Here is a 25,829-nt window from a genome sequence, read left to right as displayed (position 1 = left end):
GACTTCCACAACAGCTCCCCCTAGAGGCCACATGCATGTCGTTTCCTCAGACCTGTTCACCATGGTCCTGACACTCCATGCCTTGTGAGAGTGGTGGGGCGTCAGGGGATGGGAAATTGGAGAGGACCCTGGCTATGTCCCTGTAGCTAGATGTGAAATGAGCGCATCATCTGCTGAAACCTCCTGACCTCCCCAGTGGCCCTCAGAGGAGAAGGCCTTCCTTTGGCTTCTGGCTAGAGAAACACAGCTGGATGCTTCTCCAATGCCTCGCACCCAACACTCTCATCAGGCATAGAATGACCATGGAGCATGGCTTCCACAATTCCCATTTTTCATTTTGTATTCCTTCTAATTTCACATCTATTTTAAACCTCTCCCTCATTTGATGATAAAGATACCAGTGACAATCTAGGCCAGATTCTTTAAGTTCTTCTTGTGTTTTGATCTCTAGTTTTCCTTGAGATTCTTTCAGTACATCCTTGTATCTCAACCATTTAGTTTTCTGGATACTTTTCCTCCCGAAAAGAGCCTCATGCGGCAAAAAACATAAAGGTATTTTTGGACATATTCTACACTTATTTTTCCCCAGATCTTCAATAGAGCTTTTCTTACTAAATGATTTGTGCTTTCTTTATGAACTTTCTCTTTGCTGTAAATTAGGTATCCATGCCACCCAAATCTTAAATGTTCACCCTCCAGACATAACAGCTGTTCATTCTCTAACAAAACCCATTCTCTAATCCAAACTAAACAACAAGCAGCATGATAAAGTTTTGAGTTTGGTAAACCCAGCCCTCCTCTAGTTTTGTCATCACAAAGTATTTTCGTTTCTATCCTGGCTCTTTTTTTAATTCCAAATAAATTTTGAGATTTCCTTTTGCCATAGATTCAAGGGTTTTCATTCTGGATGATGGGTATCGCTTGGAACAGAAACAGTATTTCAGGAAGTAAACTCATTTGGATCAGTGATATTTTTCCTAATAGCGATAAGTGTAGTTTCCCCCATTTTTCTAGGTCTTTTCTGATTTCCTTCCATGTGTCTCATAGTTATTGTGAAATGGATCTGACTTTTTATTTGTTAAATTTGTTCCTAGATATTTAACTTTCTTTCCCTCTTTAAATCCACTAATTTCTTCCAGGATTTGTTCTTCCTTTTCCCCATATTTTATGTTATTAATGTTGTTTTGTCTCTGTTTACTTTTAGTCCTGAATCATATTCCAATTCCACTATTACATCGATCAATTGCCTTGTGCTCTTTTCTGGGTTCTCCAGGGAATACAAATGTCGTCTGAGAAGACTCTCATTTTAAACTCAGTTGTTTTTAATTTTTATTCCATTGGTCTTATTTTCTAATCTTATCCTATTATTCAGTGCTTCAAGGATCAGAATAAACAAAAAGGGGTGAAAGTGGGAAAGCTTGCCTTGTACCTTTAGAAATCTTAAATTCCTCTGTTTTTTATAGTTAACAGTTAGTTTGGCTCTTTGATCTTTATACATTGCCTTTATGCATCTATAATAAGAAGCTCCTATTTCCATTTTTCAAGTGTCACAAATAACATATCCCATCCTATGTTATTGAAGGCCTTTTCTAAAAAGATAAGTGTTTTTTCGTTGTGCCTTTGAAAATATTCAATTATATTTCAGACGTTTTGAATGCTATCTCTGACTTGTCCTTTTAAATCCAGTGTTTAAGAACTTTTTTTGAGTCTATGGGCCAAAATCATAGAAAATAGTTTATAATCCATATTTAATAAGGAAATTAGCCTATAGCTCTTTACCTCAGTTGCATCTCTATCTTCTTTTAACAGCAATGTTAAATTAAACAATGGCCTTGTTTGGGGGACTAGCCTCCTCTTAGAAGCCAAAGCCCGATGTTTCTGAATAAAAATAATAAGGCTTGTATTAAAACTATCCTCCCCATTTCTGACCCCTTTCAAAACCCATGTTCCCCAGAAGGAGCAGAGCTTTGTAATAAGAAAACCCTCTCAGAAAAGAGACACAAAAGACACACGAAGAGACACACAAAGAGACACACTTCCTTCCTTTTGGCCCAAGGAGCCTGGCCTCCTTCTGACTCTGGAGCCTCAGGAGAGAAAGAGAGGCCTCTGTTCAACTGAGGCTCAGAGAAGGTTCTGGAACATTATTCCCCACAGTCACAAGCAGCACAAAATGGCTGCCTGAACACAAAATGGCAGCCTCTGCCTGAGCGCTTGACAGTTGGCAGTTGGAGGCCTTAAAGGTCCCCAAAATGGAGGATGAAAGGCTCCAAAGTCAGAAGGGACCCCAAACAGGATTTCCAAACCTTAACAGCACCTAAAATCTTTCCTGATGCTATAATATAGAGACTCACTGAGATACTCTTTATAAATACCTCTTTCCATGTCTTTATAAATCAATAAAATTTAATAATACCAATGCTACTACTAATAATAGTAATAATAAGTTACAACCAGGAGCTTTCTCCCTGTGGCTTCTCCCCCAGAGGCCTCTGCGTATGCTCAGGAGCCCCTTCTTCTTCTTCTCCTTCTTCTTCCTCTGCAGAATCCTCCAGAGGCCTCTCTGCTCCTCCTCCTCCTTAGGCTCTTCCTCTAAGCCCTTCCTCTTCCTCCTCCTCCTCAGGTCCTTCTTCTAAGCCTTTCTTCTCTTCCTCCTCCTCTTCCTCAGGCCCTTCCTGTAAGCCCTTCCTCTTCCTCCTCCTCCTCAGGTCCTTCTTCTAAGCCTTTCTTCTCTTCCTCCTCCTCTTCCTCAGGCCCTTCCTGTAAGCCCTTCCTCTTCCTCCTCCTTCTTCTCAGGTCCTTCTTCTAAGCCTTCCTCCTGCTCTTCCTCAGGCCCTTCCTGTAAGCCCTTCCTCTTCCTCCTCCTCCTCCTCCTCCTCCTCCTCCTCAGGTCCTTCTTCTATGACTTCCTCCTCCTCTTCCTCAGGCCCTTCCTATAAGCCTTCCTCTTCCTCCTCCTCCTCAGGTCCTTCTTCTAAGCCTTCCTCCTCCTCTTCCTCAGGACCTTCCTGTAAGCCCTTCCTCTTCCTCCTCCTCCTCCTCCTCCTCCTCCTTCTCAAGTCCTTCTTCTAAGCCTTCCTCCTCCTCTTCCTCAGGACCTTCCTGTAAGCCCTTCCTCTTCCTCCTCCTTCTCCTCCTCCTCAGGCCCTCTAAGCCTTCCTTCTTCTCCTCCTCTTCCTCTAAGCCTTCCTCCGCCTCCAGCCCTTCCTCTAAGCCTTCCTCTGCCTCCAGCCCTTCTTCTAAGCTTTCCTCCACCTTTTCCTCCCAGACTTTGGGGGTAGAATTGTGTGCCTTCAATTCCTTTCTGGGGATCCTAAGGCAACATTGTCACAGGAGTCTCTTTGTGGGTTTTGTTGAAGAGTGTTTACCATTGCCATCATCTGAGGCTGAGAGAGTGTGCCTTGGGGGCTTGGGGTGTGCTGCGTGCCTTGAACTCGTGTCTAGTGACCCTATTCCCAGGGTTTCCTTGCCTTCAGGTTTGCGTTCCACTTTGCCCTTTGTCTTCCACTGAGAGAGTGTCTGCTGCCCAAGGTTCCCCTGCAGTGGGTTTCATGGCCCAGAAAGGATTCCATTTCCTTCATGTAGGTGTGTGTGTGTGTGTGTGTGTGTGTGTGTTGTATGCCTTCCAGCTGGCCATTGGTCTTCCTCTGAGGCTGAGAGAGTGTGACTTACCCAAGGTCACTCATATTATATAATGGGACTTTAGCACCCATGGATTTTGCTATCCAAACCAAATCCCAAAGGATACCAAGGGCCCATTGTTTTTCCATCTTTTTTTTGCAAACAGCAAAGCAGATCTTGCTTGCCTGATCTTTGCATGTTCAAGAGCAGTGTTGGGCAAATGCTAAGAGCTGCCTTGTGAGGTTAGGAAGAGGGTCCTGGAAAACAGTCCTCTTCCTCTGGACCCACAGACTCAGAAAGACATGGGCCCCCATTCAATGGGACCCCTTTCTTTGAGGCTGCTCTAGGTCCAGGAGGGTCTCTCAGGAGAGATTGGGAAAGTCAGCCTTTGAGGAGTTCTGGTCCTTAAAGGTTAATATCTCCAGGCTTTGCTGAGAGGGCAATATTTGGGATTTGGGCAGATCCAGGCTGCAGGGCTCTCTCAGATCTGGTTCAAAAACACTGCAGAAATGATGATGATGATGAATCTTCCCTTCAAACCCACAGAGCCTTGTGAATGCTCAAATAGTAACAGAGGTCAAAAACACATTGCAGAAATAATCCAGTTTACAGAAATAAACCACTTTAACTGCCCTAGTTCAGTGCTTGGGAATCATGGGAATTTTAGTTTATCATGGCATCTGAGTTGTCTGACAGAGAAGACTAAATATTTCACAAAACTACAGTTCCCAGAATTCCCTAGCATTCAGCCAGACAGTTAAAGCAGCCCTGAACTTGGACCATTGTTAGTGGTTGGCTTGGAGCCTGAATAGGGTTCTAAAGGCTGGTGGGTTTGGTCGTTGGCTGCTTATGAAGAAGGGCTCCTTCTGGGTTTCCTTGGCAGGAAAGGAAAGGAAAGGTGGGTGCCTCAAGATGCCGATGGGAGACCCCTAAATTTGGTTCCTTTGTAAGAATGCTGACTGAAGGGGAAGATAAGGGAGATGGATTTGGTCCCCAGGGAGGCCCCAGGGCAGGCAGGGCAGGCCACACAACATTCGCTCACTCCCAAGTCAAATCCTGGGTTCCCTTCTTTTGCCCAGGACCTAAACCTGGACCAGAAAGGATCAGGTTTTATTTGCTTTCTTCTCCTGTGACAGGTGTTTTTCCTTGCCCTTTTTACACGTGGCAGTAAAGATACGATACAGCAGGGCCTGGCATTGAGCTTCCTGTTTTCATGCATGATCTTCAGACAGGAGATGAGGCTGCCTCTTCTCCATTTTGGAGGGAGCCCAATTCCAGGAAAGAGGAAAGGGCTCTGTGCAAACATCCAGATCAGATGTGAGAGAAGTAGCTTATTATAATTTGCGAGGCTTAGTTCATTGGTTTCTTCAACTAGAAAAATTGCAGAGGTCTATGGATTGGCTTAGTTTCTTGCTTTCTCTCAGTTGTGGTGGTACAAGGGCTGACTACTATACTCTGCATTCGCCATCTGGCTAGAAAGAAGGAGGCTAAATTAAATGCTTTTTATCTTTAGGTTTTTGTGGATTTTTTGGGCTATGTGGCCATGTTCTAGAAGAGTTTCTTCCTGACGTTTCCTCAGCATCTGTGGCTGGAATCTCTGAAGATGCCAGACACAGATGCTGGTGAAACATCAGAAGAAACTCTTCTAGAACGTGACTACATAGCCCAAAAAACCCACAAAAAGCTATGGAAGCCAGCCATGAAAGCCTTTGACTTCACGCTTTTTATCCTGTCTCTCCAAGCAAGTGAGAAAGAATAATTCTCTCATTTCCCCTTGATCTGGGAACAGACCTTTAAAAATTTCTCTCTTCATTTCTACACAGGAAAGTATATTGAGTAGATTTGAATGACAAACTGTGAGCGACTGTGGTTTGTAATTTATGCATTAGGCTGAAAGAGATCGCTAGAGGCCCTGCCCCAGGTCCTAGGTTTTAGCTCACAAACCTCAGGACCTGAATTCACAACCCTACAAGAGAGATGGAGGGACACCAGAAAGTAGGCAACCAAAGTCCTATACATATTATCCAGTTGTACCAGTTTGGTGCCATGTTAGCGGATGTGGATCCACCCTTGAGAAACCTGGGAATGGGGTGCTTAGAACTGGATGCTTGGTAGAGAGTCCCAGTACAATCATTCATGAAAGTTGCTATATAATTCCAAGTACTTCATGAAATAAGAAATCCCAGGATTCTGTGGGAGAGTCCTGGAAGCTTCATGGTGTCAAAGTGCTAGGTTTGGGCAATGGAGATACAACCCAGGTGCCAAAAATGACCCATAGCAATTCTGGACAGACTCATTCAGTCTCTGTGGGTAGAGGGGCTATTTACACCAAGAAACCCATGGATCTTCAAGGGATCTCCAGTTTATTTATTTTATTTATATACATCCATCCTTTCTCCCAATATAGGGACTCAGGGTGGCTAACAATACATTTAATACAGTACAAATTCAAAACAATGCAAAGGCATTAAAATTATAAGTTGGACCTTGAAAATAGTAAATTGCATCAAAAACCACATACAAACCTTGACCTCTGAATTGCAGTTCAAACCGCATCTCTGTTTTGCTTAGGATCCAGCCCTTGAGGCATCAGCATTTCCAGAAAGGAGAGAAAGTGGAAGCGTGAAATACTTTTTGTTTGGAGGAAGTGTCTTTCCAGATTCTGTCCTGTAAAACTATTAGAGCCCCCTTTGATGCTGTCTTTGATTCAGATCATATGATTTTAAGGCATCTTACACTTCAATCTCCATCCAATAAACCTTTGAATTCTTTGAAGCATTCTGTTTTCCTGGCTGCCCATCATAAGAGTATGAAACTTAGCACAAGTCATGGAGATTCAGTCTTTTTCTTAATGGGATACAGAGCGAGAGCCCCAGGATCCCCACTCCTGACGCAAGACCTGGCCCAGTTCATTGCAGATATTTGACATACTTAATGCTAGAACCAGACTAGGAGGATTTGGGAGTCCCTGTATCTCCAAAATTAACTTTCCCAAGAGCAGTCTAGGTCTCCCTTCCAAAGACCAGAAGTGGATGGAGAAGGAGGCCTTGGGGAAGCAGAGGAGAGCTTGGCTTGACCGCCAAGGACTCTCCCTTGAAGGTTTCCATCTCTTTAGGAAACGGAGGAGCCTGGGAGGGAGACTGAGGACTAGGGCATGCTGGGAAAAGCTTCAGGGGGAGCTTATGGGAGCAAATGTGGGACTTTGCTTTCTCCCCCCGATTACTTTCCTGCTCTCTTTTGACAAGGTAAGCTCAATGGTGGAAAAGACTGCAAAAGCCACCTTCCCTGTATGTTCCATGCTCATCTCCATGGCACCTTAGGAGTAAGCAAGTCTCCACTGACGGCAACACAGTCAAAAGACAAAATCCAAAATGGGGAGTGGTCTTTGAGATCCTGATGGTCCTCTGAGAGGAAAATGCCAGCCCCTGAAACCAATCCTGGCCAGCTTTTGGGAAAGTGCCCTCTAGGTTTGGTCCAAGCGGCTCTCAGCCCATTACAGACTGTCCCTTCCCTGAGTCTTGCTCTTCTGGAGGCTCAGAGGGGATTCTGGGGGGGCTGGTCACCTCCCCTTCTTAGGGACCCTGAGCCTCAAGTGCAGCTGACAAACGGCCATTCACCCATGAGGAGCCCCCCGTTCCCCGCTCTGTCCTGGCACATACCTTAGGAAACCTCTTCCATGGGAATTTGGGAGCTCCTAATCTTAGTGGAAATGGGAACCTCTGGAATCCTCCTATTCTTCCCAGCAGGGAAACAAGGTATAGTTGTGAATCTCTTCCAAGGAAAAGAGGGGTTGTTGTTGTTGTTGTTGTTGTTGTTGTAGTAATAACAGGGCTCCAGTCAATGGAGGTTTTCTTCAGGCAGTAAAGGGAGGTTTATGCAAATGCAGAATGACATCACTGCGGAAGGCTCTCTTGACCAATCAGAGACCAGGATAAAGGCCCTTCTGGAAGCTTCCATGAGAAGGAGATATAAGGCCTGAGAGACCAAGAGACAGTTGGGGGAATTGTGTCGGTTGGATATCGAGAGAGAGAGAGTTAAAGAGAGGATCTTGGAAGTTACTCTCAGAACTGGACGTTTAGGTCTATTTATTATTTTAATAGCTTTTATATATTGAATATTATATACTTACAAATATTGTACCTGCAAGATTCTTAATATCTTGCATGACTTATATTTTAGTTATATTTTGTTAGCTGTAATAAATACCTCCTTAGAGTATCTACTACTTGACACTCCTTTTACACGTGTTTTGGCTCGGTTGATGATTGTCAGAAACAAGTCTAACAAAGTCTTCATCAACAAAGTCAAATTTCAGAACAGGAATCTAAACTAAAAATTTTATTGAAAGTAAGAGATTGCATAAAAGGCATGGTTCATGGCGTTATATTCAGATCTAGCTAACGATAAAAATTTGACCATTTTATATCCCCAATTAACATCCCACTCCACAACAAGACCTATTGGGTATTTTATTCCTGCTAAAAATATAATTGACAAGTTAATTACCTCATCATCCAAAATCTCCCCCCAAATATGTTGTTTTGAGAACCACTGAATGGCCAGCAAGTTCCCACCAAACCTCCCCACAACAGTGAGATAATTCCCATCTGCTCCCACCATTTTGAAACCTTAAATTCAACCAAAGTACCAATAAACCCAGTCAAGCAATCTCACCAAGTTAACATACATTAAACTTATCTCCAACCAACCCTTTCACCTTCTCAGCTTTCGCATCGGGGGGTGGGGGGTGAGGAGGGGGCATGTGGGCGAGTGAGGCTTGGGTGCTTGCTATGGGTCCCATTCCTTTCCCTCCACATTATGTTCACTCCAGGAATTAACCCTTCCGTTAGCCAGCTCCACAAACTCAATGAATTAACCTTCCCACCATCCAGTTGCACTAACTTCACTCAACCCTTTTTTCCAAATATATAAGACCACTACCACTTTCTATAAACTATATAATTACATTCAGTTTGGATTCTTCCATATCTCTCCAACAACAAATATGGAAGAATCCAATTATACATCAACATTTATGGAAGAATCCAAATTTTACTGGTTCAACTGGTTCAAGTAATTGGTGTGAACCAGCTCAAGTCCTTGTTTTCTAACATTTTAAGGAGTTCCATTTAGCAACTGTGACTAATATGAAGGAAAGGGGACACAGAAACTACTTTATCTCTCCAGTTTTTTTGCCTAGATGACCTTTGCTTAGCTCCATAGTAGATCCCAGGCGTCTCTCCTCTCTTAATGCTGATATGACTCTTCTCTGTCTTTGCCCTTCTTTATAGAAGAACTTGAAACTCGTCAGAGAATCGAAACTGAGGAGAAATCAAACAAATGCCAGCAGTGTGCGAAATGCTTTGCTTTTAAGTCAAAGCTTTTCAGGCATCAGAAAGTCCACAGTGGAGAAAAACACACAAATGTCAGCAGTGTGGGAAATGCTTTGTTCAGAAGTCAACCCTTTTGAGGTATCAGAGAGTCCACACAGGGGAGAAGCCATACAAATGCCAGGAGTATGGCAAGCCTTTTACTTTAGGTACCAACCTTACTCGCCACCATAGCATTCACACAGGAGAGAAGCATAGTAATGTAAGGCTTTGGAAAGCATTTTTTTTCTCTCAGAATTTATACCTTTAGAGGTATCCACTAGAGAGAAAGTGTAGAAATATGAGCAGTTGAAAGTACGTTTTTGATGGTTTATAAGTTTATTATTTGATAAGACTTAATTAACAAAAACTAAATAGGATTTTTTTTTTGGGAGAAGCAGCCTTCACACATTTTGTTGTACAGTTGTCACTCCCTTTTTGAGGACTTGGTATCCGCAACCTCACTCCTTGTGGGAGGACAGGTGACCATTAATAAAACGGCATGCTCCTGCATACGCCTCCCCTCCCGGTGCCATGGGTGTGCAGCCCATTATTTTCTATGGGACTCAAGTATGTGAGAGTCATCATTTTCGTGAGGGGTCCGGAATGGATCCCCCGTGAATTGGGAGGGGCTACTGTATTTTGTAAAGCTCTATTATAATCATCATTTATGCTACTTCTGCTACAAAGTTCTTGGTCTGAAAGTATCTTGTCCTTACAGAAACATTCAAATAAACCTCTGCCCTATTTTGAGCATCCTGTATTCTTCAATGAGAATCTGAAGGACAGTGTCAATTACGGAAGCATCACTTTTAGCATAAATGAGGTGTTGCTACAATTCAACTGGTTGTGACTATGAGAAAGGATGCTGAAGATGAATTTCTGTCTCCTATCTAGCCCTATATCGACACACACAACATGCACTGACTCCCGAGTCAAACTCAGATTTCCCTCTCTGTCCCCAGGATCTAAACCTGGGCTAGAAAGGATCAGGTTTTATTTGGGATCTTCTACTGTAACATGTGTGTTTTCCTTGTCCTTTTTACATGGAGCAGTAGGGGTGTAGCCAAGGGTCCGTTAGGGGAATTTTATTATCGTTGTTATTAGCTCAAATATTGCAAGAGGGGGCCTGCTACGACGGTCCCTCCCAGGATCGCCCTCCCAATATTTATACCAAGAGACCAGGGTATCTCAATAACTGAAGCTGAGACAGATTGCAATAACTAAATGTTTACTCTATTGAAAACAAGGGGGAACACACTCAATGCACACACTCACACACACACATTCAAGGCTCATGGAAATATGGAAAAGATGTTTTAGGCTTTGCTAATGGTATACTCACCAAGATGTAGTCTTCCTCCGAGAAGCGAATGGGATGTGGGACAGTGGGACAAGTCTGCTCCGCAACCTGGGTTTGAGCAGAAATGCCGGCTACCAGAACAGAGGTCTAACTGACGTGGAGTAAGTAGACCTTTGGGATGGCGTGCTGAGCAGCAAAAGTTGGGACTTTTTATAGGCGAAATCTCGCCTGAGGCAAAGAGGCTGGCTTGGCCGAAACAAAGGTGTTTAATTGTTTTCTTTTCACCTGGATGTCTGAATCTGATAGTATCAATGACTTAAGTTGTTCGGACAACAGACTTGAGGAGGGGGTGATAGCTTCAGGGAAGGCAAACATTTCACTCCTTCTGACTCAAGATAATCCCTTCATGCGACTTCCCAGACCTTCTAAGTTGTTAATGTCGCTGCTCCCCTCAGGGGAGGTGTACATGTCCTCTCGCTTTGCCAGTAATGGCGGACAGGCTTGGAGTCTGGCCAGGGGTCATCCAAGGGTTATCATTGATTCCAAAATTTATATAAAGCAGCATGGGTAACAGGGGGGCTGTACATCAGGGCTTGGCATTGAACTTCCAGTTTTCTGGGATCATTTTCAGGAAGGTGACGATTGTGCCTCTTTTCCATTTTGGGGGGGGGGGGGGGAGGGGCAACTCAAGAGGAAAGGACTCTGCACTAATATCCAGCTCATATGGAAGAGCTGTAGCTTATTGGAATAGGGAAGGCTTAATTCATTGGTTGCTTCAACTGGCAAAGATTCTACACTACCTACTATGAACTACAACTATAACTCCTACTTTAATAACCAAACCCTAATATTTTTACTCTTTATGACAGAACCCTTATACACTGTTTCTGACACGCAATGGGCCAGTCCCAGTCCTTCAGGTATACAGCACCAGTCTGAAGTCACAATTCTCCCAACTCAATCTTTCAGGCAAGGAGCATCAGCCTGAGGTTGCAATGGGCCAGTCTCAGTTTTTCAGGCAAGGAGCATCAGCATGAAGTCTTAATGAGCCTGAGTTCAAATTGGACCAGTCTGAATCTTTCAGGTAAAGAGCTCCATCCTGAAGTCACAATAGTACCATCTCAATTCTTCAGGCAAGGAACCTCAGGCTGAGATCACAATGGTCCAGTTTCAATCCTTCAGGAAAGGAGCATCAGCCTGAGGTTGCAATGGGCCAGTCTCAATCCTTCAGGTAAAGAGCACCACCCTGAAGTCACAATCCTTCATCCAAGGAGCATCAGACTGAAGTCACAATGGGCCAGTCTCAATCTCTCAGGCAACGAGAATCAGCCTGAGGTTGCAATGGGCCAGACTCAATTTTCAGGCAAGAAGCATCAGCCTGAGGTTGCAATGGGCCAGTCTCATTCAGGTAAGGAGCACCAGCCTGAAGTCACAATATGTCATGAATATCTTTATTCACGCATTTATTCATTTAGGGATTCATGCCATAAGAGTTATAGGTTTAGGTTTAGAATAGAGTTAAGATAGATAGGATTTATGGTGGGTTAAAATAATATGTTTTAATATGTGCTTTAATAGAAGATACTAGAAAGAGGTAGGGAGATCATGGCGGGATCATGGTAGGGAGATCGTTTCTTGTCTTGTAAGCCGCCTTGATCATGCAATTGGAAAGGCGGGATATAAATAAAAATTATTATTATTATTATTATAAAGAATGTGATTGTTTGCTAGCATTGGAATGTGTGGGAATTATCCTTCTAACAGAGGCTTGAGTTTAAAAGACTGCTCTGTAAAAGGAGGAGGAACATAGAGAGTTATTGGTATTTTTATATTGTATTATGTTGTTATGGGTCTATTATATTTTCATATGGTATCATATTAGATTGGGATTGATGGGGTTTCAATATATACACACACACACACACACACACACACACACACACACACACATATATATAGTTAAGACATAATGTTAATGAAAATTGTTGTGTGGCTGAGTTCTGTGGTCCAAGGCCACAGGTGCAGTGATTGTGAGAAGGCACATGAGAGCTTAATTGTTTTTAGAAACGCTGCCACAATCCCAGATGGGAGGACACTGCGCAGGAAAGGGCTATCCAATTAATTATCTTTATAGCCTAATTGGGTGGGGTAAATTGATATGGTTATAAAAATGATATGTTTATACTTTCTTTCATTCCTGACATAAAAAAGTCACTTCTATTACATGTATCTTCTTCAATACAAGCTGTTCCTTTTTCAAAGTACTGCTTTTTGTGTTGCAAGAGGGGCTGCAATTAGGAGCCTGACAAATATCTATCTCCCTTCCATTCACCCTCCTATCCCAAAAGGGCTGGAGAGCATACCAAACCAACCACAGAACCTTTCCCTGCTCTTGTGTAACGCCAGGTCAGTCCAAAATACAACGCACATAGTCTATGATCTCCTACTGGACGAAGAGGCTGACCTGGGATGTTTCACGGAGACCTGGCTGGGTGATGATAGCTCAGTCACCTAGGATCAGGCCTTCCCAGCCGGGTTCTCCGTCAGTGAGCTGGTAAGAGGACGTCGCTTTGGTCCATGAAGACAATCTTGCTTTGGTCAGGATACCTATCCATAAGATGGACCACATCTTGGAGCCCAAAATGCAGAGCTGGACTCAGGAGGGAAAGGCAGGAAAGGAAGGCTCTAGTTAGTCTCTGTGTGTATGTATTTTCCTCTGCTGTTCTTATGGCTGGGAATGGAGCTGAGGACTAAGGAGAGAAGAAAGGGTCAATTTTGGGCAAATTCAGAACTTCTGTGCATCAAAGAGTCCAGTGTGTTGAAATAGCAAAGAACTTTATTGAAAATACATAGAAGGAATTCAGTGTTTAAACTAGAACTACCCTCCCGAATCCAAAGAATATATTGAAACCCCAACACCTAAAACTCCCCCCTCTTCCAAACCGAGCCTCACCTCCAATTCCCACAGTCTATGCCCCACAGGAAACAAGGCCCCCTTTGCCATTCCCACAAACTAGCCCTTTCTGTCAATACCTGCCCCCAACTTTCTTCAGCCAACATCCAACACATTGCAAAGCTATAATTCCATAACTATTCTAGACAGCTCTAACAAATCCCAGCCCCCCATCTACCTAACCTATACTTCGATCCACAATCCCCACCCAAATTTACAAGCTAAAGAAATTAACTATACTATTAGCAATTAAAACCTAAAAATAACAAAATACAACTTTAGAACACAAACAGACATATCGACAGACAAAGCTTACAAACAAAATCACAAGGGCCTTTTCTTAGCACCACTGGATTGAAAATATATTTTTTGTATTCATTATTGACAATAATAATGTTAGTTCACTATTGGGATTTGTGTGGCTTCTCTCCTGTGTGGCCTCTCTGATGTGACACTAGGATTGACTTCAAATAAAAACCTTTCCCACAATGCTGGCATTTGTATGGCTTCTCTCCTGTGTGGATTCTCTGATGGATCACTAGGTCTGACTTCGAAGAAAAACCTTTCCCACAATGCTGACATTTGTTTGGCTTCTCTCCTGTGTGGACTCTCTGATGTCTCACTAGGTGTGACTTTGTAGAAAAACCTTTCCCACAATGCTGGCATTTGTATGGCTTCTCTCTTGTGTGGACTCTCTGATGCCTCACTAGGTTTGACTTCTGAGAGAAATATTTCCCACAATGCTGGCATTTGTATGGCTTCGCTCCTGTGTGGACTCTCTGATGTGTCAGAAGGCTTGACTTCCGAGAAAAACATTTCCCACAATGCTGGCATTTGTATGGCTTCTCTCCTGTGTGGACTCTTTGATGTAACACTAGGATTGACTTCAAATAAAAACATTTCCCACAATGCTGGCATTTGTATGGCTTCTCTCCTGTGTGGACTCTTTGATGTAACACTAGGATTGACTTCAAATAAAAACATTTCCCACAATGCTGGCATTTGTATGGCTTCTCTCCTGTATGGACTCTTTGATGTAACACTAGGATTGACTTCAAATAAAAACATTTCCCACAATGCTGGCATTTGTATGGCTTCTCTCCTGTGTGGACTCTCTGATGGATCACTAGGTCTGACTTCGAAGAAAAACCTTTCCCACAAGGCTGACATTTGTTTGGCTTCTCTCCTGTGTGGACTCTCTGATGTGCCAATAGGTATGACTTTGAAGAAAAATATTTCCCACAACGCTGGCATTTGAATGGCTTCTCTCCTGTGTGGACTCTCTGATGTCTCACTAGGTGTGACTTTGTAGAAAAACCTTTCCCACAATGCTGGCATTTGTATGGCTTCTCTCCTGTGTGGATTCTCTGATGTGTCACTAGGAGTGACTTCAAATAAAAACCTTTCCCACAATGCTGGCATTTGTATGGCTTCTCTCCTGTGTGGAGTCTCTGATGCATGACTAAGATTGACTTGTAAGCAAATTTTCCCCCACAATGCTGACATTTATGTGACTTCTTTCTTGTGTGGATTCTCTCATGACTGACAAGTGATTCTGTAAACAAGGAAAATGACAGACAAGACTAATCTCAGCATTAAGAGAGGAAGATGTTACCCCAAGATTTAGCCCCACGTTCACCCCTGCCTATTTCAAATTAGATTAATAAAGTTGGTGTGAGTGACCTGGGCATGACCCTGTTCTGGATGCCCCCAAATCCATATAATGATTGTATCCTTACTCATCGGAGCTACCAAAGAAGAGACCGTATGGGGACTGCCTTGAGGGAATCAGTGGAAGCAGATAGTCAAAGGACTGTTGGAAAAAATATTCCATTAAAAACGTGCAAAAATACTTTGATTGACAGGTGGCATAATATCCAGTGAGAGTGCCATAGAGTCCTGAGTCAAAAGCTAACTGCAGGGGTCCCTCCATGGTGTTTGGCACTAGGAGATGACTCACAAACAATACAGTATACAGCTGATTGGTGTGGATTAGATTGGAGTTGTGTTACAAGAGATGGTGAAGTTGATGGAAGTCAGAGAGGAGAGCTTACAAATATTTGTATTATTATTTGTATGAAACCAATTGTGTTTCTGATTTATTTTTAATTGAAAAGTGGTCAGTGAATTGCCAATATCTATATCTGGATATTTGTTTCCATACTCTGCTATGTTATTCTTGAGCTGCATCTAGGAGTGTCACCCTCAGATTACGCTGTATATTGGCTTGTGAGCACAATAGGAATTCAGAGCCAAGAAGGACCAAGAGCCAGTGTGCCAATCCTTTTTGTCTGAGATATTTCCACCAAGCACCCATTGAATTTAATTTGGATTCAAACCATTCTCTCCCCCAGGAATCTTTCTAAATTGATATAAACCTTTTTGAACACTCGGTTTCTGACCCCAAGAAACAATTACAGTATAAATATCTGCCCTGACTGGCCGTTCTTCGACGTCAGTCCAATTACAGACAGAGAGTCTGTCGGTTTACATGGCTAAGCACCTCAATGCACTCACCAACCCCACTTGCCATGGAACTTACTGACTTCTCTCACCATTCTGGACCCTGAACAATTCCAATCAAAATCCACCTAGGTCAAGTTTTACCATTAGCAAAGGTTCACACTGTTCACCACTCCCACCTTTGTTACTAGTCTTTGCGTGTGTGTGTGAACACCTATATCTTTATATGCGTGTATATGTGTATATATTGCTTTTCCCCTAAATAAAACATAAAAACCTATTTCAAAAGCCTTTGGAGTTCTCTGTGCTTCCGGGCCTGGTATAGTTGAACTGAATCCCAAGGTTGCTTTTGCCCCAACCAAACTATATGTCTACTTTCAGCTGAGTACCCCATTCCCCTAAAAGCGTAGCACTTGGGAGTATCCTTCCCAGACTCCAGCATTTTGGGTAACAAAGGCCCTCTGGAATCAACCAAGGAACTAAGCAAGCTCAGGTAGGAAAAGAAACATTAGAAGACAAGCAGGTTTGTGTCCCCCTTTCCTCCCTTCATAGATTTTACTCATAATTGGTAAATGGAACCCCTAAAAATATCTACAAACAAGGATTTGATCCAATTCTCAGAAGTTCTCTCAAACTAGTTCTTAAAATCTGTCAAGTTCATGGCTGCCTCCCAATCCCCAAGGCCCCTCTCCTTTGTTGTCTCTCCAATAGTGCTTCACTAAACTACAAATTCAGATATTCTACAGGATGTTGCTATCACAATTAAACTGCGCTTGAAAGGGATCTAGGACTCCTAAAGGCCAATGTGATTCTAGGCTGCATTAATACGAGTATAGTTTCTAGATCAAGGGAAGTAATAGTGCCACTCTATTCTGCTTTGGTCAGGCCTCACTTGGAATAATCCTCACTTGGAATAATTCTGAGCTCCACAATTCAGTTAGAACATGCCCAGATGAGGGCAACCAAAATGGTGAAGGATCTGGAAACCATCAAGCCCTATGAGGAGCAGCTTAGAGAGCTGGGTATGTTTACCCTGGAGAAAAGAAATTTAAGAGTGGATATGATATCCATGTTTAAATATTGGAAAGGGTTGTATTGAAGACGGAGCAAGCTTGCTTTCTGCTGCTACAGAGAAAAGGAGACATCACAATGGATGCAAGCCACAGGGAAAGAGGTTCCACCTGAACATTAGGAGGAACCTTGGGACAGTAAGAGCTCTTCCACAGTGGAATATACTCCCTTAGAGTTTGGTGCAGTCCTCTTCTTTGGAGGCCTTTAAACAGAGGCTGGATGGTGCTTGGAATGTGTATTCCTGCATGGCAGAAGGGGGTTGAACTGTATGGCCCTTGTGGTCTATTCCAACTCTATGATTCTATAATGCTAGTGGATTCTGGTTCCTTACCCACTGAGGCCACATTCTCATAAGTCTCCATCATTATATAATTGTACATAAGCCGCTGCTTCTTCGTCAAGAGTTTCCATTCGTCCTCGGTAAAATATACAGCCACATCCGCAAAGGTCACCTGCAACAGAAAATAGCCCTCATCCAGAGAGTGACTAAGCAAAAGGGGAGGAAAACACATGGTGCATCCAAATATTATTTCATCACTTCACAATTCAGTACAGGAAATAAACTTTAAATTCTGTCAGCAAGAAAAACAAACTCCTGCCTTCGAGATCCAGTTTGTCTTGAATCCTTTCAATATAATATACAATATAATAAACAATATAATTTAGGCCATGGGTGGGATATAGAGGATGGATTATGATACTCACTATCCCAACACATACAGTAAATTTGGCCACCAAAGAATTATAGTGCATTTAGACATTTCTTGCCACATTTTAGAACCAAATGTCATTATTAAAAAACATTTCTGGGGAGCACTGTGGGCTTGAGGGCCACTGGACCCACCCCATATTTAGATCCAGAGATGTTCTCCCATAGCACCCAATATTTGACAGATTGGAAAAGCAGGGCACATGTGGACAAGCAACCCAGAAGGCGGTGAAGATGGCCAAAGTTTATTATGAGAAAGATCACACAAGCTAGGAAGGGCACAGCAGTTTACTTTTGCCTCAGTCTCCTGGGAAGGGCCATATCCTGTCTCCTTCTTTCATCTCCTCTCCCCACTTTTGAGTTGATGGGGTGCAAACTGAATGACACTCAGGAATTGAAGTGAGCTGAGAAGGGGGAAAGTGGGAAGAGGAGAGAGCAATCCGGACATTTTTAAAAGCCCCTGAAAAAGTGACAGTCCTGATAGAGGATTAACCAGAACTGTCTCTGCTAAATTGGGAGAGTATGTTCTCCGCTTGCTTTCATGAACTGGCCCAGCAGTGACACAGATGGAACTAATAGTCAAGAACCTCGACTCACCAAGGAGTTCTTGTAGGTTTGCATCCTCTTTGTCTTGGAGCCCAACTCCCTCCGTTTGGCCTCTGTGTCAGCCATCAGGTGGGCAGGGGTCCTGGTGGTCTTGCACTTGGGTCACTTCCAGCAAAAGGTGCCCCAAAACTGTGTCCAAGGGGGCCGAGATGAAGTTCCTGACAGAAGAGACCAGAGATTCATAAAAGGATGCAAATTGGATCTCCTATAAAGAATTAATCCAAATAAATAGAACTGGTTATAGAATAAAGACATGAGAAGATCCTAATGATCAGGGTTATGATCTTTCATGGTTCTTTGACAGACAATTAAGAAAGCTCTTTCTAATGGATAAAAACAATACGATATTTGCAAATCAGACTCTGATCTAGAACAGGAAATAATGTGGAATAAAGATAACAGCATCCTCCTGGTGACACACGCAAGTGACATATGCCTCCTTTGGGCCAATACAGAGGTGGGCATCCCCTTCCTCCCTCTGCTTCAAACAAAGCCCCCTGGACCTAGCATAGATTCACTGCAGATCCTCTACACAACAGATACTCCATGCCTTATTAGAGTGGTGAAGGATGAGGGGATGGGGAATTGGAGAGGGCCCTGGTTATGTCCCTGTAGCTAGATGTGAAATGAGGGCATCATAAATACATAAATAAATAAATCATCTGCTGAAACCTCCAGAGTTCCCCAGTGCTTTCCCCCATCATCTGCCCCTTTCCCAAGAAGGCTGCATCCACACTGCAGAAATAAGATACTTTGACACGACTTTAACTGCTCAGTGCTATGGAATCCTGGGCTTTTTCCTTTGGGACACTTAGCCTTCTCTGCCAGAGAGCTCTGGTGCCACAACAGACTACAAATCCCAGGATTCCACAGGATGGAGCCAGGAGAGTTAAAGTGGTTTCGAACTGGATTATTTCTGCAGTGCAGATACAGCCTGAGTCGGTTGTAAAAGGGCAGAAGCACCCAAGTCTTGTTTTCACCTTCTTAATAACGGTTTTCCTTTAAAAGAAATAAGCAGTTTGCTTTTCTGTCTAATCCTTATTTTTGTTGTTCTTGTTTGTTTCTATGTTTATTTGGGAATAATATGAGATGGTCTGGTCTGCCTCCTTCCTTCTTCCCTCAAAATCTCTTAATAAGGAAACGGGGGAGACTTTTAAAACCTCCCAAAGGAGCTCCTTTTGGGCTAGTTTTGGGGGACTAGCCTCCTCTTAGATGCCAACGTCCAATGTTTGTGAAGAATAAGAAGAATAAGGCTTGTATTAAAACTATTCTCCCCATTTCTGATCCCTTTTAAAACCCATGTTCCCCAGAAGGAGCAGAGCTGTGTTATAAGAAAACCCTCTCAGAAAAGACACACAAAGAGACACACTTCCTTCCTTTTGGCCCAAGGAGCCTGGCCTCCTTCTGACTCTGGAGCCCCAGGAGAGAAAGAGAGGCCTCTGTTCAACTGAGGCCTCAGAGAAGGTTCTGGAACTTTATTCCCCACAGTCACAAGCAGCACAACATGGCTGCCAGAAAACAAAATGGCCACCAAGACACAAAATGGCCACCACCTCAGCGCTTGGCAGTTGGAGGCCTCAGCACAGCAGTGAAGCCTACCTCTTCCAGGCCTTGTCCCTCCCCTCTCCTCTCCTTTCCTCTCCTCTCCCCTACTTCCTTCCCTCCTTGTCTTTATTTCTCTCCTTCCTCCTTGTGTCTCTCTGTCCCCTTCTCACTCTCTGCTCCTCACTCTCTCTTCCGCGCACAGAGCTGAATAGAGAGGCAGAAGCTCCGCCCCTTCTTCAGTCTGGCCAATGAGGGCAAAGGAGCTGGAAGACCCCGCCCCCTGCCCCACCCTCACAGGCTCCTCCTGCAGTTAATATGGAACAAGGCACGAGGGACTAACGGACCCTGGAGCCCCAGCCACACGGACACTGGCCAAAGGCACACACTCCCAGAGCCTAAGACCCATGAAATGGCAGCCCTATGCAGGGCAGGACCCTCCTCTCTCTGGCCCTGTGGATGCTGGGAGATCCAGTCCAGGGAATGCACTGTAAACCCCATTGGAAAGAGAAAAGGCTACTACTACTATCTGATGTCTCACTAGGTGTCAGAACCTGTTATTAAGATCAGTAATAAGGTTATATCTTTTCAGTTTATGTACATTCACTTGATTTTAAAACCTCCCAAAGGAGCTACTTTTGGTGTAGTTTGGGGGACAATCGTTGTCTCAGTGGCCCTCCTATTAGAGACCCCTCCTCTTTTGACTCAAACCCTTTATGAGGCCAAAAACCCCTTTGTTAGGAAGCGAACACCGAATATCTCAGGAAGGCTCTGTATCTGTGAGGTTTGGAATCCTCTGATCAATGGTCCACATCCAAACGTATACCAAAAGTAGAAAGTCTATTGTAAGAGCATTGCAGTAGTGATCTGTAACACTTTTTGCAGAGTCTGAGGCTTCAGAGAAAAATGTACACTTTTAAAATGATTATTATTATTATTATTATTATTATTATTAACCTTTATTTATAAAGCTCTGTAAATTTACACAGCGTTGTACATACAAAAACGCCCCCTGCTAGTTCCCCACCCCAGACACACTTAGCCAGGTCCCCATCACAACCCAGCCTCACTCAAGACATTTGCAACATTGCCAGCTAGTTGTCTAAAACAACACTCCAAAGCAGTTAATAGGGCCCCACTTAGAAACTAACACCACTTTAATATTCTTCCCATATACTCTCCACCCCCCCCCCCAACATCTTAGCTAACAGAACAATACAGATCAGATATCTCAAAACATACATGAAGTTATTATATATGAACTGAATATATACAGCATTATAACTGATCTCAATAACAGGTTCTGGCAATATCTCCCAAGGCCCCCTCCCTCCAGGACCCCCTTCCACTCTTCTCTCAGTCTCTCTCTCTCCTCTGAAGGCCTCCAACTGCCAACTGCCAAGAGCTCAGGCAGAGGCAGCCATTTTGTGTTCTGGGGGCCATTTTGTGTTCTGGGGGCCATTTTGTGCTGTTTGTGACTATGGAGAATGTTCCAGAACCTTCTCTGAGGCCCCAGTTGAACAGAGGTATCGCTTTCTCTCCCTGAGGCTCCAGAGAGAGAAGGAGGCCAGGCTCCTCGGGCCAAAAGGAAGGAAGTGTGTCTCTTTATGTGTCTAGTCCTCTCCTTTCTTGGGAGACTCTGTGGGGCCATGAGATTTTTTTGGGGGGGGAGGGGGAATCCCAGAGAAACCATGGAACCTCAGAGTATGATCAAGATTACAAGGTTGTTTCTCAGGAAGGAGAAGCAAACTAGGAGAGGATACAGCCTTTTGCTTTTGCCTGAGCCTCTGGGAAGGGCCCCTCTTCTCCTTTCTCCTTGGCTGTCTTCATGGAGGGCAGACTCCTTTTCCCCTTTGGACTCAGTTTGCAGCAATGGCAGTGAGCTCAAGAAAAGGGTAGAAATGGCAGGAGGAGGAGGAAACTGTGGCCTTTGAAGAGCAGCTGAGAAGGTGGGAGGGCAGAGGATGAATCGGGTAATGTCCCTTCCAAACTGGGAGAGTTGAAGGGCATGCAGAAGGAGCTGGGCCTGTAAATGGAGGAGGAGAAGGGGGCTTATAAAATGACCTCCATGGATGAGGAAGCTGCCCAAGTCCATGACATACAATGGCCCAGTGAAACCATGTCCATGTTGTAGGAGCCAGTGTGGCCTAGTGGTTTGAGCATAGTGGAACTACGACTCTGGAGTTCAGTTTTGGAATCCCAGCTCTACCATGGAAGCCCATTGGGTGACTTTGGGCAAGTCACACTCTCTCAGCCTCAGGGAAAGGCAATGGGAAAACTATTCTGAAGACATTTGCCAAGGAAACCCTGTGATAGGTCTGCCTTAGGGTCACCATAAATTCAAAACGACTTGGAGACACGCAATAATAACAACAACAAAAGCAATGTCTATTATATAAAATGGCAAAAACAAGAGTTGCTCTTGGAATTTATATTGTGTTTCTATGTTTTCAAGCTTTGGATGGTTCAATCCATGGGTAAAGAAATCTGTAGATAGAGAGGTCCATCATCATCCTCATCATCATCATCCTGAAAAAATAGAGGGTCTTCTTTATCAGATTTTTATCAGGAGGGCGACTAAAATGGTGAAGGGTCTGGAAACCATGCCCTATGAGGAACGCCTTAGGGAGCTGGGGATGTTTAGCCTGGGGAAGAGAAAGTTAAGAGGTGATATGATAGCCCTGTTTAAATACTTGAAGGGATGTCATATTGAGGAGGGAGCAAGCTTGTTTTCTGCTGCTCCAGAGACTAGGACCCAGAGACTAGGACCCAGAGCAATGGATGAATGCAAAAGAAAAGAGATTCCAGCTCAACATTAGGAGGAACTTCCTGACAGTAAGGGCTGTTCGACAGTGGAACAAACTCCCTCAGAGATTTTGGTGGAGTCTTCCTCCTTGGAGGTCTTTAAACAGAGGCTGGATGGCCATCTGTCAGGGATGCTTTGATTGAAAGTTCCTGCATGGCAGAATGGGGTTGGACTGGATGGCCCTTGCGGTCTCTTCCAACTCTACAATTCTATGATCAAAAGTGTTAAAAATCAAACAGGAGAAAGGCACCACTGTTTTGTACATTTTGGATGTTATTGTTTACAGTGTGGCCAAAACACCTTCTCCTGGATATGCTTTCTAGATTCCAGGATACTACATTTTTTTTTTAACTTTGGTGCTAAAAGGAAAAAAACCATATAGGACCAACAACAACAACACAGATACAATTAAGAGACCTGACAGAATACAAATATTCACAAGCAACAAAACTTGTGAAACATACTAAGGCAGGGTACAGGCCGCCAGAAAGAGGCGCGTCCCTGGCCCTACTTCTAAGAACTTGTCAATTAGTATTTTTCAGGTGTTTTTTTTTTTTTTTGTTTGTTTTTTTGCTTTTCCTTTGCCTGGGAAAAGCAGGGGGGGGCACAGATGAAGATAAGAGGAACAGGTGCATGTCCCATTTTCACACCCCACTGAAATGGGCACCACCTTGGACTTCAATCAAGTTTGAGCTGAAGCTTCATCAAAAGAATTTTTTTTTGAGACATTGCCTCTTTTTCTTGTCTATATTCCTTGTTTGTGTTCTTTATTTATGTTTCTGTTTGTTTTCTGTCAACAACTGAGGTTTTTATAAGTGATAAATTATAAGAGTGATAAAGTTCAATCATACACAATCCCAAATCAAATCACATCCCAAAACATAAGCCTACATATACATGCACATATGTTCCTGACATAAGCAACAAACATGTGATTTTCACAATAAAGTTAATAAAGCTATTCTATTGAAAAGAAGAAACAAGCTCATCAAGCTCCATGATCAAAGACATAATTGTGTTTGTCGTCAGGATTCCTATTGTTAAGTGTGGAATTGGCATGAAATTCAAGTCAAGCATGGTAAGTTTTTTCTCAGGACGCTCTTTGAAAGGAGGGAGACCTTTATACATCTGGAGATAGTCTTAAAGTGTGAAGGCCAGATCTATTCTGATTAAATGGCATTATACAACAAGAGCTATTCCATAGTGATCTCCCTGAGGAAACGTGAGATGGAAGATGCCCCTGGAGTGGAGGAACATCTGAAACATGCGGCACCCTGGGCATTCCTATTCTGTTATGAGAGTAGTCCAGAGAAGCATAGTAACAGTTGCTTGGCAAGAGTCTGTAACATCAGGCTAAAAATTATAGTTTCTCAATGAGAGGTGATTCTGACAGCAGATACAATATTCTTTATAGTGGAGTTTTCCTATTGAAGCATGAAACAAATATACAATACATCACTATCAGAAGATTAGCTTGGTGTCCAGAGTAAACTCCAGAGAATCAGATCCAACAAAAGTGTCAAAGGGTTAAAAGCAATGAGAATATGTGTGTTTAATTAATGCTATACACTGTCTTTCTGAAATTGGACCGACTGGAAGATGTTATTGCCTGGTGATGGTAAGAATATTAATATTTTGGTAACTGCTAGACAGGTTTGTTTTGTTCTGAGTTTAGAGTGTCATATAAACATAGTTAATAGTTGATAGTGGCCCCATACAGACAGGCCAAAATAAAGCTGCTTTGGGTCACTTTGGAGGTATGGTGCATGCATCTTAAGAGCCTGGAAGCTGCACCAAAGCTGCACCAAAGCTGTGCTCCAGTCCTTAGGACTGGATTGTGGCTTTTGTGTGGCTTCTGGACTCTCAGGATGCATGCATTATTTAAACAGCATACCTCCAAAGTGACCCAAAGCAGCTTTATTTTGTCCTGTCTGTATGGGGCCAAAATCATGCAATATAAAATATTGATGAAGCATCAAAAGGGGGGGAATGTGGTGGAAATTCTTTGTTGAAATAAAAAAGCTATAGAAAGATGGAGTCACCTTTGTCAGCCAGAGAGATAGTTTTTAAAATAGAGGCTTGGAGTTTAGAAAAACTAGAGCAAAGGAATAATGAGTGCATCTTGACCTGGATGGAAGCTGGCACCAGTAAAAAGACATAACATAAACTACTGAGATAAGGATACATAGTTGACATTCAGAAGCAAGGTTAGAAGGAAAACTACTGAATTACTAAAGGAGGGGGCAAGGAGTGATGATGAAGTTTTAATGTATGCATGTATTTCTGTTCTGATTATAAGAATTCTGTATGTTTACATTGTAATTAGCCAATCAGGTGTATAGAAGAAGCTTCTTTGTCTTGAATAATATAAAAAGAGCCATTTTGTCTTGTTCGGGGTCTCAGCTTTTTGGAACTTGAATTCCACTGAGTTCAATGTTTTCCTTTGTCGACAATTGGAATTAAACTTATGGATTTTCAATTACTAGGTCCTCTTGCCAATTCTTTTGCTCTGTCAGTCCTAGATTTTTAAGTTTCCTGAAATTTCTGTTACAAAACAAATAAACCTAAGCGTCCAATTCTGAGACTAACTTCCAAGATCCTCTCTTTAACTCTCTCTCTCGATCTCCAACTGACACAATTCCCCCAACTGTCTCTTGGTCTCTCAGGCCTTATATCTCCTTCTCACGGAAGCTTCCAGAAGGACCTTTATCTTGCTCTCTGATTGGTCAAGAGAGCCTTCCTTAGCAGTGATGTCATTCTGCATTTGCATAAACCTCCCTTTTCTGCCTGAAGAAGACCTCCATTGACTGGAGCCCAGTCTTTACACTTTCCCAAGGCAAGGCTTGCACCTATTTCCCAATGTTGTTCTTGGGGTCTGCCTTCCAGTTGTTTCCAGGTCTTATGGTGACCTTATGGGAGTCTCTGAAGGGGTTTTCTTGGCAGGTTCCTTCAGAGTGGGTTTCCCATGGCCATCCTCTGAGGCTGAGAGAGTGTGACTTGCCCAAGGCTTCAGTTCTTTTGGAAGCCTTTTTGCTTTATCTTCTAGAAGGCAGCTGAGGAGTTGCTTTTTGCTCTGAAGAATGAGAGGAACCTTCTGGCATCCAAAAGGCTAACACTCTCTGGAGTTATGTCTGATAATATGTATATATAGGATTGCAATACCTGTTCATTTATTAAAAGGTTTATAGTGCACCCCATATCATAGAATCTCATAGCAATGCCCCTTAATAGCAGTTAGCCAAATTAAACAGTATATAAAACAAAAACATGAAACAAGCTAGACAAGGCAACTGTTACATGGATTTGTAATTGGTTGACTGGCCAAACCCAAAGGATATTCAACAGTGGCTCCTTTTCATCCTGGAGAGAAGTGACCAGTGGGGTGTTCA

The 25,829-nt window shown here is 43.2% G+C and overlaps 1 protein-coding gene across 1 annotated transcript in view; it reads right to left on the bottom strand.

The window, feature by feature from the left end:
* Nucleotides 1–13,549: 13,549 nt before the first annotated feature.
* LOC149301585 (uncharacterized) overlaps nucleotides 13,550–25,829 on the bottom strand; it is a 339,201-nt gene continuing 326,921 nt past the window's right edge. Inside the window, exons 2-4 of the mRNA XM_089484051.1 lie at nucleotides 18,084–18,250; nucleotides 17,109–17,229; nucleotides 13,550–14,798 (exon numbers count right to left, since the gene is read on the bottom strand). Of these exons, the coding sequence (XP_089340177.1) occupies nucleotides 13,648–14,798; nucleotides 17,109–17,229; nucleotides 18,084–18,158 (1,347 nt within the window). The 5' untranslated portion in view covers nucleotides 18,159–18,250 and the 3' untranslated portion in view covers nucleotides 13,550–13,647. The remainder of the gene's footprint in view (nucleotides 14,799–17,108; nucleotides 17,230–18,083; nucleotides 18,251–25,829) is intronic.

This window comes from Sceloporus occidentalis, unplaced genomic scaffold (assembly GCF_023333645.1).
Source record: "Sceloporus occidentalis isolate IW3139 unplaced genomic scaffold, rSceOcc1.0.p SCAF_21, whole genome shotgun sequence".
Classification (NCBI taxonomy): Eukaryota; Metazoa; Chordata; class Lepidosauria; order Squamata; family Phrynosomatidae; genus Sceloporus; species Sceloporus occidentalis.
Note: the sequence above shows the minus strand (reverse complement) of the source record. Positions and strands in the feature narration are given on the sequence as shown.